This window comes from Protomyctophum bolini, assembly GCF_963924005.1.
Source record: "Protomyctophum bolini genome assembly, chromosome: 3".
In the NCBI taxonomy this organism is placed as follows: domain Eukaryota; kingdom Metazoa; phylum Chordata; class Actinopteri; order Myctophiformes; family Myctophidae; genus Protomyctophum; species Protomyctophum bolini.
Window position 1 is genome coordinate 48304969 of NC_137864.1, and position 18209 is coordinate 48323177.

The window sequence follows — 18209 nt, forward strand, 5'->3', positions numbered from 1 at the left end:
TTAAAACACTCATTATGTAGGGGGAAGGGGGAGGAGCTGAGGGCGATAGGGTTAAAACACTCATTATGTAGGGGGAAGGGGGAGGGGCTAGGGCTATAGGGTTAAAACACTCATTATGTAGGGACAAGGGGGAGGGGCAAGGGCTGAGGGCTGTTCTGGCAAACAGCGCCCCTACTGGTACTCATAGTCATATACTGGTGCTCATGGCCACACATATACATATAGGTGAACACGGACATTGCTGTTCCTTGGAGTGGTTGCATCACCAGTGTTGTTTTCGTCGACTAAAACTAAGACGAAAAATGTTCGTCGACTACCTTTTTTCACTGACAAAAACAAATGGAAACTAAATGAAAACTAAAGCTACGGCGACTAAAACTAAGACTAAATATACTGACAATTTCGTAGACAAATAAAAACTAGACTAAAATGTTAGGAAGGGACTAGTGGACAAGAGATCCAGTATAAGTCATTTTACACTTGGTTGCGTTGCGACGCGTTGTGAGCTTGTAGATCAGCTATTTTCAGCAAGTGTAAAAACACTCATTAAGACGGCATCAAGACCCGCCGAAATACATTTTAGTCGACTAAAATCTTATGACATTTAGTCGACTAAAACTAGACTAGCACTAAGACATTCCAGGTGACTAAAATGTGACTAAAACTAAATGAAGTTTCAGTCCAAAGACTATATGACTAAACTAAAATAGAAATTTGCTGCCAAAAACAACACTGTGTTCTGTGTGCATGGCGCGATGCGATGTGCACATGCACGCGCGTGCACGTGCGCGCGTGCGCGACACGTTCCGTGGTAAATAAAATCACCATGTTGACACCACCGACTACAGGAGGCAGACCCGAAGAGTTCTGATGATCCTCATGGGGGCTACCCGCAGCCCCGCCTCCCCGCAGCCCCGCCTCCCCCCCCCCCCCCCCCCCGCAGCGGTGGAAAAAAATAAGTTGATGTTTTCACTGGTACTTTGGGTAGGCTACAGAATTGCGTTGGGGGGGGACTCCGCGAGGCCGCCGCCGCAGATTTATTTATTTCCCAAATGGTCTAAAAATGAGTTATTTAGCATACTTTTACCAATGAATTAGCCTATACACAGACAACGACTGATTAGCCTATTTTGGACGATATGGGTCTTTTCTCGAGTCAGTGTGGAGGCTACTGTGTAGTCTCACTATAGTCTGTTTAGATTACCCGGCGGTGTTGCTGCTCCTCCCGGGAGTCGCGGCTCATGGCTCTTCACAGACGGCACAGAGACAGCAGCCACTCCGCTGAACGTGTCAGTGTTGCTGCAGTGGTGTGAACTGTGAACCGTGCGGTGGCGGTGCTGAGTTCTGACAGCCGAGTCACAGCTTCTTCTTCTGAATTACTTTATCTTTGCCTTGGAAAATACATTTTGCGTTTTGTTGTTTCCCAAAACAAACCAGCGCGCGCTACTGTTTGCTACAAAGCGACTGGAAGCGGACGAGGTTTACAGACATACCAATAGTAGCCAATCATATGCTGATTAGGCCAGTTGCTGTATAGCCTACCTACCCGATCACCAGGGAGCAGCAACAACACACACACACACTACACACACAATAGCCTTCTATATAATGCTGCGCACATATATTATATATATATTTAAAAAAATACCCAGCATAATGTTTGGGAAGGCTAAGCCTTCCCTAGCCTTTACACACCCGCCGCCTATGGGCACTGTACTGTAGGCATATATAATACCTGGCTAGGTGAAAACAAAAGAAACCCGATTAGCATTTGAGTACTTTTAACACCTCTGAACAGCTGGCGCAAAGGTTCACATTTTCGGAATTTCAGAGCATGTGTAAATAGTTTGCGACTGTGACAGAGTCACAGAGGGTCAATAATTCCCAGAAAATCTGTAATGTATAAATATAAAATGTCCACGAAGATCTTCATGGGGGCTAAAAGGGGCTATTTAATTCTTCATGGGGGCTGTAGCCCCATAGCCCCCACAGAGTCGACGTCGTCAGGAGGAGTCTTTTCTTTGTTTTAAATCGACCGTCATTATTATGTCGTTGTGGCTTTCACACTAAACGGTTGGTCGCCGACTAGGAGTCGAGTCCTACAGGAGTTTTTATTCCAATTCATTTTGACATCTCACGTGTAGGATGCTCTCTCTCTCTCTCTCTCTCTCTATCTCTGCGTCTCTCTCCGCGTGCATGCGTGCACACACACACACACACACACACACACACACACACACACACACACACACACACACACACACACACACACACACACACACACACACACACAGCGCACAAGGTCCAAAAGTTTTATAGAATAACAGCAACATTGGGCTAATATTGTTGAGATTTGATGGGATACACGTCCTCACTTGTATAATGACAACGGCGCACCTGGCAGGTAAGACTCGAGCATTCGACCTGAGCAGTCGCATTCCCAGGAGCTCTCTCCAACCAAGAACCGGTAGCTATGTTTTCAACTTGTTCCGCCTTTTACCTATTCTTCATCCTATGGATTACGGACGCATGCTTTAATTCAACATGGAGTTTACACCAAGAAGAGATGGAACGATACGGAAACGAAGCAGAGGAGTTTCACAGCGATTTTTTCCTCCTAAATGGTTTGGAATGCAAACACATTTCTTTTGGGTCGGCGGCGATTCATGGCCTGTTAACAGCGAACCCGAATCGCAAGTACAAGCCCCCGACTGGCAAAATGGATCGCAGAACTGTGATTATTTTATGCCTGTTGCTATCGGGAGACATTCATTTCAATCCTGGACCGGTTACACGATCACAAGCGGTCTCACAAGCGAGACTGCTCCTACAGCAAGAGCTACTTCCGCAAGCCACAGCCGTTTCCATCGCAACGCGCCACGGCTTCCAGAGCGCCGCCTCCATGGACTTGACCACGGACGCAACTCCAAGATCAGCCTGGGAACGCTCTCCAGCCTCTCCCCCACAGCATACAACCAACGCCAGCGGACCCCCTTATTTCACCGCGGGCGTTATGTTTGCTGAAGCCAACTCAGCGGCTGTGATCGAAACCGAGGAACACCCCCCCCTCCCCCACACCCCCAGTCAATCCAGGGCTACTGAGGACAAGGACAATGGCTTTGACATTCCACCGCCCCTCCCCACTCACACCTCAGCCACGGAAATTCCACCGCCCATCCACATTCACACCTCAGACTATTTCAACACCGACGAAATTAACACAATCGTCGAAACCAACGGCCTTCATCTGTTTCATTTGAATGTGAATAGCCTCAATCGCAAACTGGCAGAGATCAGACATCTATTTCAAAACGGTAAGGCAAACATCCTGTGTTTTTCTGAAACTAAACTGGACGAGTCCACTAAGGACCCAGAGATAGAAATAGAAAACTATACTGTCATTAGGAACGACAGAAACAGGCATGGTGGTGGCGTGTGCATGTATATTCACAAAGACACTGAATATGTTACTCGTACTGAATTACAGCATGATGAAATTGAAACTGTGTGGGTTGAATTAATTTTCAAAAATGCTAAATCAGTACTAGTTGGCACCGTCTATAGACCGCCTGATCAGCACGGGTTCTATGATATTCTTGAGGGGTGCTTAGCTGGGGAGGAATCTGTAGAGAAAATCCTGATTGGCGACTGGAATACGGACATGCATCGTAAGGAAGTGCCTGTGTTTAAATCGTTTAGTCGGCTCTGTGATCTGCATGGTTTCAGCCAGCTAATTACCCAACCCACAAGAGTGTGTGATTCTACTCAAACTGTCATTGATCTCATTCTGACCTCGGACAAATCCAGAATCTCCAAGAAAGGGGTTATTGTATGTGGGCTCAGTGATCATTTTATGATTTTCTGTACCCGCAAAATACAGAAACTAAAATTTGACTGTCACAAAACAGTCATATCTAGGGACCTCAAAACCTACTCTAGTGAGGCCTTTAACCTAGAACTGGAGAGACTGGATTGGTCCGATGTGCTCAGGAGCTCACTAGTCGAAGAAGCATGGCTTGGCTTTAAAACCAAATTTACAACAGTACTAAATAACATGGCTCCTCTGAGAACCATCAGGGTCAAAACCCGCTCGGAGCCATGGATGAATTCGGACATACTGACTGCAATGAAAGCCAGAGACAACAAATGCTCTGAACTTCTTAAATGCAAATCCAAGCTAGCCAAGCGCTTCGACAGTGATCTCCAAACCAAACTGTGCATCCTTAAAACCCAATGTAACAAGCTAAGAAACGGTGTAATTGCCATGACCAAATCAGCCAAAAGTAACTTTATCAATGATAAAGCCGAGGAAATCAAAAACAATCCTCGGGAGCTCTGGAAGCTACTAAACAACCAACTAGGCTGTGGTCAGAAACTTAAAACCAGGTTTACTAACATAAACATCAAATCAAATAACACCCTCATCACTGACAAGGTTGATGTAGCCAATCACTTGAACATCTTCTTTACAAACATTGCAACAATGCTGGTTAACAAACTGCCCTCCCACTCTGGGCGTTTTGGTGTAGAGCACATCAAAGGCTTCTACAAAAACCTAGGTGTTTGTAAAGATGATTTTAAAATGACAATGGTAACAACTGAGGAGGTACTTAAGAAACTGAGTGCCCTCCAACCCCACAAGGCCACTGGCCATGACAATATTCCCTCCAAATTTCTCAGAGACTCAGCCATTTCCATAGCTCCAGTCATCACCCACATAGTTAACCTCTCCATCAAACAAGGACAGGTCCCCAGAGATTTTAAACTGGCCAAAGTAACCCCCCTGTACAAAAAAGGGAGTAAATTAGAACCCGGCAACTACCGCCCTATTTCTATTCTAAGCTCCATCTCGAAAGTGATGGAAAAAATAGTCTATGAACAGGTTGAAAAGTATCTTGCCACTAATAAATTGTTGTACGAGTTCCAATCTGGTTTCAGAACATCCCACTCCACTGACACATGCCTTCTCTATTTGAGCGACCACATCAAACACGAGGTGGATGCTGGAAAATACTGCGGCATGGTCATGCTGGACCTCCAAAAGGCTTTTGACACCGTGAACCACTCCATACTGGTTAACAAGCTTAAAGCTATTGGTTTTGATAGCACATCAGTGAGCTGGATGCAATCCTACCTGGAGGGGAGAGAACAGATGGTGGAAGTGAACGGAACACTGTCCCCCCCCCTCCCAGTGAGCTGTGGCGTCCCACAAGGAAGCATACTAGGGCCTTTACTGTTCCTAATATATGTAAACGACATGACTTCAGCTTGTGACTGCAACTTGTTCCTGTTCGCAGACGACTCAGCACTGCTGGTCTCGGACAGGAACAAACTGCAGGTTGAAAAGACCCTCAGCTCTGAACTCGGTAGAATCTGCACCTGGCTCGCTGATAACAAACTATCCTTACACCTGGGAAAAACTGAATCCATTCTCTTCGGATCAAATAGTAATCTCAAAAAGGCAGATGGCTTCTTGGTTAGAGTTGGTGATGATATTATCACACGGAAGGATCAAATTACCTACCTAGGTTCCATCCTGGAGGCCAATCTTTCCGGTGATAAGATGGCCACCAACGTAATCAAAAAAGTCAATCAAAGAACAAGATTCCTCTACAGGATCTCCTCACTGGTCGACAAAAACACCTTGAAGACCTTAACAGGAGCCCTTGTACAAGGTTTCTTTGACTATGCATCCACCTCCTGGTACCACAGCACCTCAAAGGCCCTTAAAACAAGGCTCCAGACCTCCCAAAACAAACTGGTCAGGCTCCTACTTGGCCTCACCCCCCGAACCCACCTCACCCCTGCCCACTTTGACAGGCTGGGATGGCTTAGGGTCGACGACAGAGTACAGCATCTTGCAATGGGTCTGGTCCACAAGATTAGATACACCACCAAGATACCCATGTACCTGTCTAAATACTTCCTTAATGTAAACGAAGTCCACACCCACAACACCAGAGGGAATGCAACAAACCATGTACAACCCAGATTCGGCACTAACAAGGGACTAAATTCTTTTCGCTCCTATGCGACCAAAATGTGGAACACCCTACCAACAGTCATTAAGACATGTGAATCCCTTGGCTCCTTCAAAACTGCTCTCAAAGGGCACCTACGGATGGCTGCAATTCGAAACTGGCCTCTGTAAAAGCTGAATTTTTATCTGGATTGTACTATGTTTTTGTATGGACGTGGTGTTGGGTGCCTGCACATATGCACACATGGCATCAACGCATGGTGTTGTGTGCAGGCGCCCTACACTCTGTCTTTCGTTTTCTTTTCTTTTATCCCCCTGTTCCCCTCACTGTATATATATTTTTTTCCCTTTTCACTTCCTATATGATGAATTCCTGTTCTGTTCTTTAACTACATAGAAGTGTCTATTTGTTTGTCTCTAAATGTTTTGATGAATTGAACAATGTGGACCCTGTTGTAAACAAGTGTAAGGCTTAATTGGGTCGTCCACTCACAGTTAACAGTCTTTGTATTGAGTTTGTGCTTGAAATGTACTGTAATTCTGCAAACTGTTAATAAAGATTTCAATCAATCAATCAATAATGTAATACTGCGCTGTTCTATGTGATGTGCAATGTTATGCTTGTGCCACTGGGAGGCGCCAAGACGCCTCCTATAGCATGATCAGGTCACATGACTACTACCCGTGTGTGGAGCAGTTCATTCAGTAGTATTGGGTCTGTCACCGTGAGACAGTACTGATGTGTGGGAGGGAGCCCTTACAATAAAATATGCCAGGCTTGGCTAAATGGATTACATCTCCGTGTTTTCTCCGAATGCAACGTTAAGCTGCAGAACTATGCATAACGCATAACTTAACAAATATAGCTACCGTACCATGTATGACACAGGCTGCATGCAATTCGAAACTGCCCCCCGTAAAAGCTGAATCACCCCCCCCCCCCCCCTTTTTCCCCTCACTGTATATTTTTCTTTTCCCTTTTTGCTTCCTTTATGATGAATTCCTGTTCTGTTCTTTAACTACATAGACTATTTATTTGTACGTCTATCTATTTGTACGTCTATAAATGTTTTGATGAATTGAACAATGTGGACCCTGTTGTAAACAAGTGTAATGCTTAATTGGGTCGTCCACTCACAGTTAACAGTCTTTGTATTGAGTTTGTGCTTGAAATGTAGCCTACTGTAATTCTGCAAACTGTTAATAAATATCTCAATCAATCAATCAAACAGGAGTCAGAAGACTCAGAACAGGGATTTATCCAAGGAATAAAGATTATATATTATCATCTGATCATCTATCCAATCCATACAGTCCACACGACAGACAGACAGACAGGCAGGCAGACAGGCAGACAGGCAGGCAGGCAGGCAGGCAGACAGACAGACAGACAGACAGACAGACAGACAGACAGACACCTGTGCGCAACCTAACACACACAAACCCACATGCACATATTAACTGTATATACATGGTGATTTCGGGTGTGCCAGTACAGTACAGTACAGTACAGTACAGTACAGTACAGTACAGTACAGTACAGTAGAGGGACCCCCACACGGTAACTCTGTCATTTCTCTACCGTTTCGGACGTGGGGCGGCTCTCCGGAACCGGGCCTTGGTCCTGTGGTTCTGGAACTTCCGGGGGGCCCCCACACGGAGTTGCACCACTCACTTCACACGGGTGTGATCTTTTTTCAATGAGGGAACCCCAAACCCCCCCCCACCACCAGAACTACTTAATATTCACCAAAACCAGAGCAGAACTCCCACCACGGGACTCAACCAATCAGAACTCCCACCACGGGACTCACTCAACCAATCAATGAATACCTTTAGAACCACTAGATTAATGATATAGATTAATAAAGTAGTCTATTAATCTAGTCCACACATCTGATCTAACACTTTAAAGAACCAAGAGTAAAAGTGCAGAAATGTCCCGTTTCAAGTTTTCAAAATGCAATCTTTTGAAAAAAGCCGATCTACAATGCTCACAAGGCCTCACATTGTGACACATGGTGAGCTTGTAGATCTGCTATTTTCAAATAGCCCTACCCTTAACACATCATGACATCATTCTAAAACAGGACACTGGCGTTTCAGAACAAACAGCGAAAAAACTCAAATTAAATAGTAAATAAAAGAATGATTTCTTCACAGTGGTGTAAAGTACATTTACTTAAGTACTGTGCTTAAGTACAATTTTAAGGTGTTTGTAGTTTTGAGCATTTTCAATTTCCAATACTTTTACTTCTACTCCACTGCATCTCAGATCTAAATATTGCACTTTTACTGCACTACATTTATTTGTAGTTATACTTTGTAGATTTGGATTCTTTCTAAAACAAATCACACCTGTGTGAAGTGAGGGGCGCTCTTGACACATATGACATACATTCTCCATTCATTGTGGATGGGAATTTAACGTAATGTGTGTGTAGGACGAGAGCCGACTTGCTCGTCTACATTATGACGGTTTTCTGAGCTCAGTTGCACCCATAAAACCTGAACTTTTAACCCATTCTGACCTGAGATCAGATTCTAAAAATGTCTTCTGCATCCTGACAGTTTTCTGAAAAAGCTGCGTTTCTATGTCAGTGGTTCTTCGATTTTTCAAAAATAGCAGACCTACAAGCTCGTAGATTTGATAGAGTTTTCAAATTTAACCCATTCTGACCTGAGATCAGATTAAAAAAAATGTCTTCTACATCCTGACAGTTTTCTGAAAAAGCTATGTCATAACGATTTTTCAAAAATAGCAGACCTACAAGCTCGTAGCGAAACCTCAAATAAAAATACAAATAAATGAAAAATGAACGTCATTAAACATGTGAGTAGTTCTTTATTCCTTACCTTCAGCCTTCAGTGAGTTCAGAGAGAGCAGCCATGATGTGAAGAGAAGAGCCAACGCTGTTAACACACGCATCTCTGCACAGCCTGTCAATCAGCCTGTCCGCACGTCAACCTGGGAGAGCAGAGAGAGAGGGACTGACTGCATTAGGAGTCCAGTCTAGTCTACCACAAGGATATATATCCCCTCCAGCACAAGGACGGGGTCAAAGGTGCAGGTGACACCACACACACACACACACACACACACACACACACACTGTCTCATGACCTACTACTGTGTGAGCCGTGATGAAATCAGCACTCTAGATTAGACTCATTGTTTGATTGATTGGCATATTTTATAGTCTAGATCAGTGGTTTTCAACATTTTTCATATCGAGGCCCATTTGAGCCACGGAACCACCATGTGATGACATTTAGCCTCTCAGACCCATTTGAGCCACGGAACCACCATGTGATGACATTTAGCCTCTCAGACCCATTTGAGCCACGGAACCACCATGTGATGACATTTAGCCTCTCAGACCCATTTGAGCCACGGAACCACCATGTGATGACATTTAGCCTCTCAGACCCATTTGAGCCACAGAACCACCATGTGATGACATATAGGTGACATTCATACCAGAAAGCTTTGCTGCGATAAAAACGAATCCCATGCCGTTTGTCAGAAAGTGCACTTCGTTTGGCAGGTGTGAAGGCTCATTCGAATCCTAATGCGTATCAAAGAACCGCATTCTACTCCCGAGCAGAAACGGGGGTTTCGCTTCGCTTCCAATCGCACTTGATTAGGATTCGGTGCAGGTGTGAATGCAATCCGCAGTAAATAAAGGCAATGAAGCAAACAATGTGCGTGGCGGGTGAGGAGCTGAACACAGTTGGAGACGGAGAAGGGACATTTTACGCAGCGCAAACTCTGCAAAGATGTCCCGTTACCGGCCAAGACATCCCTCCCTTAGCAACCGCTGCTTTACCCTATTGGGTCGGAGGTCAGTTTGGTGTGTGTGTGTGTGTGTGTGTGTGTGTGTGTGCTCGCAAGAGGGTGGGGGGGCTGCAGTTCAAAAGATAATCTTTTGGGCCAGTATTGATTATGTTTGTGTGTGTTGTCTTCATGCTGTACCTTGACGACAGACAGACAGACAGACAGACAGACAGACAGACAGACAGACAGACAGACAGACAGACAGACAGACAGACAGAATTGTGAACAGATATTAATGCATACATTATAAGCTCTGATTAAATATAGTATTCTTTTTTTCTTCTTAAATAAAAATCACACCCGTGTGAAGTGAGGGGCACTAATATACCTAAAAATACATGGCATGGATACACCTGGGACGTATCTTCAGTGATGTATCCTGAGGTCAACGGGGTTTCGGGTCTTCCAACATCATACCCCTCACTCAGGAGACCCAGCCGGGGTTGATCAAATCCCCACTTACGTCCCAGTAGCTACCCTCCATCAGTCCATCAGGGAATGAGCAAGGCCACACAATCCAGTTACTCCGGAACTACTCTGCCGGGACTGGGAGAACCAAAATCTGGCTCTGTGGGTTGACTCCTGACCGGGCCCCTCCTACGTCTCACCAGGCCCAGGACCTGTGCGTTGCACCAGACTCCCAGCACCAGGCACTGCATTCAGGAGTGGTTGACTATAATGGCCTTCCTAAAGGCCTCACAGAGGTTTGTTGGGCTTCCTCCTCACAGAGGACACAGGCTGGGGCGCTAACCCACACTGCTCACCTCCTCACAGAGGACACAGGCTGGGGCGCTAACTCACACTACTCACCTCCTCATGGAGGACACAGGCTGGGGCCCTAACCCACACTGCTCACCTCCTCACAGAGGACACAGGCTGGGGCGCTAACCCACACTGCTCACCTCCTCACAGAGGACACAGGCTGGGGCCCTAACCCACACTGCTCACCTCCTCACGGAGGACACAGGCTGGGGCCCTAACCCACACTGCTCACCCTGGAGGACACAGGCTGGGGCCCTAACCCACACTGCTCACCTCCTCACGGAGGACACAGGCTGGGGCCGTCTACATTCCGGCTGCCACCCGTCTCTCCGGTGGTCACCAGACTATACCTGATTGTCACATAGTCTATTAAAGTCTATCTCATGTTGATTAGGTGATGTAATGGTGATAGTCAGCTCTCAGGAGAGATTGCATTGAGGTCAAGAGAAAATGCTCTCAAGCAATCTAAATTGATTGAGTTGCATTGTGGAGGCAATCTGTTCAAAGAGAACACACCATTGAAGAGTCTGGTTTCATCAGTGCTTGTGTCAGATGGGGCAAGAAATGACATTCTTCCTGGGCGTATACACAATTTTTCTGGTGCTGACTGGGGAGGAAAATTAGTTGGAATATCCAAGAAGACATGGGTCAATGCCTACTTGAGGTTTGATGATGATGATCCTGCCATTAACTGCTTCAAGGACCTTGGAATGGGTTCCATTCCTCCTGAGCTTGTTAACGGCAAGCTTCCATCACCATTGGAGTCATTGGAGCATTTTGCATGCCGTGTTTATAGTCGAAAAGGTCCAACAACCTTGCCATTACTCAGATAGGAACTATTTCGGTCAAAGAACTTGGAGGGTGAGATGCTACCTCCAACTCGTGCTGCACTGCTACCACATATCCTCTGTGCCAACTACGTCACAATGCGGGATAAGTCATTCATACCTGCCAAATTGCCCTGAGCTTCCACCAATCGAACATAATGGATGGAAATCCATTATTTTTCGAACATAATGGATGGAAATCCACTATTTTCACTTTATGAAGACTGAACCTTCCCTCTGTCTCGCCTTATTTACTATTATTATTCTTCTTCTTCTTATTATTATGATTTTTTTTTAATGTATTGTAACCCTGTATCTGTTTCGCTGTTCAACCTGTGGGGTGGGGTGGGGGAAACCCCCTTTTTCTTTCTTTTAACAAATAATCTAATAAAATAAACTCTTTCACAAATGAAAGTGCGTTGGCGTATAGGTGGGTTTGTACACTATACTAAATGGATCCATTACAATTCAAAATGGTCAATAATACCATCATAGAGTTTAAATGTATGTAATTCATGCAATAAGTGTAGTAGAGATGGCTGCCTTTATTCCTTAAGCTCTGACGCCTGTACTTGCAGTTCAGTGTCCACTAGATGGGAGCATTGTTTAAAATGCCATGTGTCAGATGAATAGATCACTCATGATAGCAACAGTGAATGACAGTTATGTGTGCACTGTTTTTTCACCACTTTTCAAACTATTTTCATATAATAGGTCACTAATAAATAATCATGAGAAAATGGCACGATTTTTTCCTACTCAGTCTTTGTCTCATAGGAGGGCCGTGGGCAGTTTAGAAACCGTCCTCCAGTGACATCATTAGGCAGATTTTTCTTTTTATATTCCAGTCCAGTCTAGTCTACCACAAGGATATATATCCCCTCCAGCACAAGGACGGGGTCAAAGGTGCAGGTGACACCACACACACACACACACACACACACACACTGTCTCATGACCTACTACTGTGTGAGCCGTGATGAAATCAGCACTCTAGATTAGACTCATTGTTTGATTGATTGGCATATTTTATAGTCTAGATCAGTGGTTTTCAACATTTTTCATATCGAGGCCCATTTGAGCCACGGAACCACCATGTGATGACATTTAGCCTCTCAGACCCATTTGAGCCACGGAACCACCATGTGATGACATTTAGCCTCTCAGAACCATTTGAGCCACGGAACCACCATGTGATGACATATAGGTGACATTCATACCAGAAAGCTTTGCTGCGATAAAAACGAATCCCATGCCGTTTATCAGAAAGTGCACTTCGTTTGGCAGGTGTGAAGGCTCATTCGAATCCTAATGCGTATCAAAGAACCGCATTCTACTCCCGAGCAGAAACGGGGGTTTCGCTTCGCTTCCAATCGCACTTGATTAGGATTCGGTGCAGGTGTGAATGCAATCCGCAGTAAATAAAGGCAATGAAGCAAACAATGTGCGTGGCGGGTGAGGAGCTGAACACAGTTGGAGACGGAGAAGGGACATTTTACGCAGCGCAAACTCTGCAAAGATGTCCCGTTACCGGCCAAGACATCCCTCCCTTAGCAACCGCTGCTTTACCCTATTGGGTCGGAGGTCAGTTTGGTGTGTGTGTGTGTGTGTGTGTGTGTGTGTGTGTGTGCTCGCAAGAGGGTGGGGGGGCTGCAGTTCAAAAGATAATCTTTTGGGCCAGTATTGATTATGTTTGTGTGTGTTGTCTTCATGCTGTACCTTGACGACCGACAGACAGACAGACAGACAGAATTGTGAACAGATATTAATGCATACATTATAAGCTCTGATTAAATATAGTATTCTTTTTTTCTTCTTAAATAAAAATCACACCCGTGTGAAGTGAGGGGCACTAATATACCTAAAAATACATGGCATGGATACACCTGGGACGTATCTTCAGTGATGTATCCTGAGGTCAACAGGGTTTCGGGTCTTCCAACATCATACCCCTCACTCAGGAGACCCAGCCGGGGTTGATCAAATCCCCACTTACGTCCCAGTAGCTCTACCCTCGATGAGTCCATCAGGGAATGAGCAAGGCCACACAATCCAGTTACTCCGGAACTACTCTGCCGGGACTGGGAGAACCAAAATCTGGCTCTGTGGGTTGACTCCTGACCGGGCCCCTCCTACGTCTCACCAGGCCCAGGCCAGGACCTGTGCGTTGCACCAGACTCCCAGCACTGCATTCAGGAGTGGTTGACTATAATGGCCCTCCTAAAGGCCTCACAGAGGGTTGTTGGGCTTCCTCCTCACGGAGGACACAGGCTGGGGCCCTAACCCACACTGCTCACCTCCTCATGGAAGACACAGGCTGGGGCGCTAACCCACACTGCTCACCTCCTCATGGAGGACACAGGCTGGGGCGCTAACCCACACTGCTCACCTCCTCATGGAAGACACAGGCTGGGGCGCTAACCCACACTGCTCACCTCCTCATGGAGGACACAGGCTGGGGCCCTAACCCACACTGCTCACCTCCTCACAGAGGACACAGGCTGGGGCGCCAACCCACACTGCTCACCTCCTCACGGAGGACACAGGCTGGGGCCCTAACCCACACTGCTCACCTCCTCACGGAGGACACAGGCTGGGGCCCTAACCCACACTACTCACCTCCTCACGGAGGACACAGGCTGGGGCCCTAACCCACACTGCTCACCCTGGAGGACACAGGCTGGGGCCCTAACCCACACTGCTCACCCTGGAGGACACAGGCTGGGGCGTTAACCCACACTGCTCACCCTGGAGGACACAGGCTGGGGCCCTAACCCACACTGCTCACCTCCTCACAGAGGACACAGGCTGGGGCCCTAACCCACACTGCTCACCTCCTCATGGAGGACACAGGCTGGGGCGCTAACCCACACTGCTCACCTCCTCACGGAGGACACAGGCTGGGGCCCTAACCCACACTGCTCACCTCCTCACGGAGGACACAGGCTGGGGCCGTCTACATTCCGGCTGCCACCCGTCTCTCCGGTGGTCACCAGACTATACCTGATTGTCACATAGTCTATTAAAGTCTATCTCATGTTGATTAGGTGATGTAATGGTGATAGTCAGCTCTCAGGAGAGATTGCATTGAGGTCAAGAGAAAATGCTCTCAAGCTAGTGTTGTAGTTCTCGAGACATGGTCTCGTCTCGAGACCGGTCTCGAGACCAAATTTTCGTGGTCTCGGTCTTGTCTCGGTCTCGCGCTTCTCGCCTTTTTTTGTCTTGTGGTCTCGTCTCGGTCTCGCGCCTCATTTGTCTTGGTCTTGTCTCGGTCTCGCACTTCTCGCCTTTTTTTGTCTTGTGGTCTCGTCTCGGTCTCGCCTCTCATTTGTCTTGGTCTTGTCTCGGTCTCGCGCTTCTCGCCTTTTTTGTCTTGTGGTCTCGTCTCGGTCTTGCGCCTCATTTGTCTTGGTCTTGTCTTGGTCTCGGACTTATTGTCTCGGGTCTCTTCCCCCACCGAGACCACTCGAGACGAGATGCAAAACGTTCTATTATATCAACCCGATCGCAAGGACTGAGAGTGGGAGCCCATTCACATTAATGAATTAAAGACAGCTGTTAAGGAGAACAGCGCTGCATGACGTTCATACAGGTCCAAAGAAGAGCACATGTTGATGTTATTATGATCATTCTATCATGAAATTATATCAGCCTCAGGCAATGGGCTTAAATAAATAAAGTGTCGGCCGGGAGGCGGAGAGTTACGCACGGCATTGACGGCAATACGCATGCAGCGCCCGGCATACAGCCTGGCATTTTCATTTCAATATATTCTACCAACAGTGCAAGACTGCAAGCTTTCTTTTTGTGTTGTAAGTTGTAACTTGTAGCCTGTAGTCGTTTTAATAAACGAGGTTGAGCGGTGATCTGAATACTGATCTGAAAATAGCCAATCTACAACTATCACAACGCGTTGCACTGCAGCCGTGCAGCGCGACCTTGACATATGTATGTATGAACTATGAAGCATCGCCTCGGTTTAGTTTCATCATGAGAAGAGTAAAGAACCACCACCTACCTGACGTTACATCTATACCTAAAGTAAACTAAAATCCATCCATCGTCCACCTTATGTGATCATGTCTTGTCAGGCTATAATAAAAACGATCATAAAAACAATCCTTTGTTGTATAACGTGCATGCATGCCTCATTGACATTGTTGGTTCACTACCGATTTATTTACTAAAAGGCTCAAACAGCAGCAACCAAAACCAACTAATAAACTATTGTTTTAATTTGAAGGTGAGCCATAGCCCATAGCCATTAATCTGAAAGGTTTTGGTCGGAAACTGTCAAACTGACAGTGACGGACAGTGTGACAGGTGAGGTCACAGTTCACAGGTTAATTCAGTGCATGCGCAATGCACATGGTTTAATTTGGGGGAACAACAAATGTACTGGTCAATAAGATGTCGGCTAATTCAGCTGTTATAAGGTTTGGCTTTGTGGAACACAAAAATTACATTTGCAAGGATAATGGGGGGGAAAAGCACAGTGCAAAGTGCAAGTTTTGTGGAAAATCATACTCTGAGATGTCAGGAAGAGGGAAAAATAGTCTTGGTCTTGACTCGGTCTCGCCTCGCGGCAGTCTTGGTCTCGACCCTCCTAGGTCTTGGTCTCTGCCCCCTAGGCTCGCATCGGTCTTGGTCTTGGTCTTGGTCTCGACCCTCCAGGTCTTGGTCTTGGTCTCGGCCCCATAGGCTCGCATCGCTATTGGTCTTGGTCTCGGTCTCGACCCTCCAGGTCTTGGTCTTGGTCTTGGTCTCGGCCCCCTAGGCTAGCAGCGGTCTTGGTCTTGGTCTCGGTCTCGACCCTCCAGGTCTTGGTCTTGGTCTTGGTCTCGGCCCCATAGGCTCGCATCGCTATTGGTCTTGGTCTTGGTCTCGACCCTCCTAGGTCTTGGTCTTGTCTTGGTCTCGCTTTAGGTGGTCTCGACTACAACACTATCTCAAGCAATCTAAATTGATTGAGTTGCATTGTGGAGGCAATCTGTTCAAAGAGAACACACCATTGAAGAGTCTGGTTTCATCAGTGCTTGTGTCAGATGGGGCAAGAAATGACATTCTTCCTGGGCGTATACACAATTTTTCTGGTGCTGACTGGGGAGGAAAATTAGTTGGAATATCCAAGAAGACATGGGTCAATGCCTACTTGAGGTTTGATGATGATGATGATCCTGCCATTAACTGCTTCAAGGACCTTGGAATGGGTTCCATTCCTCCTGAGCTTGTTAACGGCAAGCTTCCATCACCATTGGAGTCATTGGAGCATTTTGCATGCCGTGTTTATAGTCCAAAAGGTCCAACAACCTTGCCATTACTCAGATAGGAACTATTTCGGTCAAAGAACTTGGAGGGTGAGATGCTACCTCCAACTCGTGCTGCACTGCTACCACATATCCTCTGTGCCAACTACGTCACAATGCGGGATAAGTCATTCATACCTGCCAAATTGCCCTGAGCTTCCACCAATCGAACATAATGGATGGAAATCCATTATTTTTCGAACATAATGGATGGAAATCCACTATTTTCACTTTATGAAGACTGAACCTTCCCTCTGTCTCACCTTATTTACTATTATTCTTCTTCTTCTTATTATTATTATTATTACTATTATGAATTTTTTTTAATGTATTGTAACCCTGTATCTGTTTCGCTGTTCAACCTGTGGGGTGGGGTGGGGGAAACCCCCTTTTTCTTTCTTTTAACAAAAAATCTAATAAAATAAACTCTTTCACAAATGAAAGTGCGTTGGCGTATAGGTGGGTTTGTACACTATACTAAATGGATCCATTACAATTCAAAATGGTCAATAATACCATCATAGAGTTTAAATGTATGTAATTCATGCAATAAGTGTTGTAGAGATGGCTGCCTTTATTCCTTAAGCTCTGACGCCTGTACTTGCAGTTCAGTGTCCACTAGATGGGAGCATTGTGTTTAAAATGCCATGTGTCAGATGAATAGATCACTCATGATAGCTACAGTGAATGACAGTTATGTGTGCACTGTTTTTTCACCACTTTTCAAACTATTTTCATATAATAGGTCACTAATAAATAATCATGAGAAAATGGCACGATTTTTTCCTACTCAGTCTGTGTCTCATAGGAGGGCCGTGGGCAGTTTAGAAACCGTCCTCCAGTGACATCATTAGGCAGATTTTTCTTTTTATATATATACCAGGATATATGGGTTAAGTGGCCAGCCCAGGACACTTGGGATTCACTTCACTCTGCTTCCTTTTGTTTTACAGAAACGCAGTCGCTCATCATTCAACCGCGAGGATCGTCTCAATTATGATCCGACAGTGAATCATCCCATTCTGACCTGAGATCAGATTCATACGAGGTTTCCACTGGACACACACTGGTCTGATGAACCCATTCTGACCTGGGATCAGATTCTAAAAATGTCAGTCGTTCTTCAATTTTTCAAAAATAGCAGACCTACAAGCTCGTAGCGCGCCACTCGGTGGCGCGCTATGAGCTTGTAGATCTGCTGTTTTTCAATAGCTAAAGAGAACCAAGGCCGCTGTCTCCACAGCTAGCTGTGTTTGCCTCCCACTATCTGGACTTTGAGATTACGTGACCCTGGGACACAGATCCGTGAGGGCCGCTCAGGATACACAGACATAAACAATGAACTAACAAGACATTTCACACACATTCGCACCACACTGCCGCCTTCACCCTATCCACCCTGCAACCCCCACCTGTGCTGTTCCGGTTGTGCTGCATTTTTTTCCTACGCGCACGCAGCCCCTCCATCCAGAGGGGTGGCGTGCGTGTAGTGCTTT

General features: G+C 46.0%; 1 protein-coding gene across 1 annotated transcript in view; it reads right to left on the bottom strand.

The window, feature by feature from the left end:
• The window catches only part of LOC308313330 (apolipoprotein(a)-like), a 114210-nt gene that overhangs the window by 89584 nt on the left and 6417 nt on the right, over nucleotides 1-18209 (bottom strand). The window contains exon 2 of the mRNA XM_080760412.1: nucleotides 8837-8948. Coding sequence (XP_080616538.1) covers nucleotides 8837-8909 — 73 coding nt within the window. The 5' untranslated portion in view covers nucleotides 8910-8948. The remainder of the gene's footprint in view (nucleotides 1-8836; nucleotides 8949-18209) is intronic.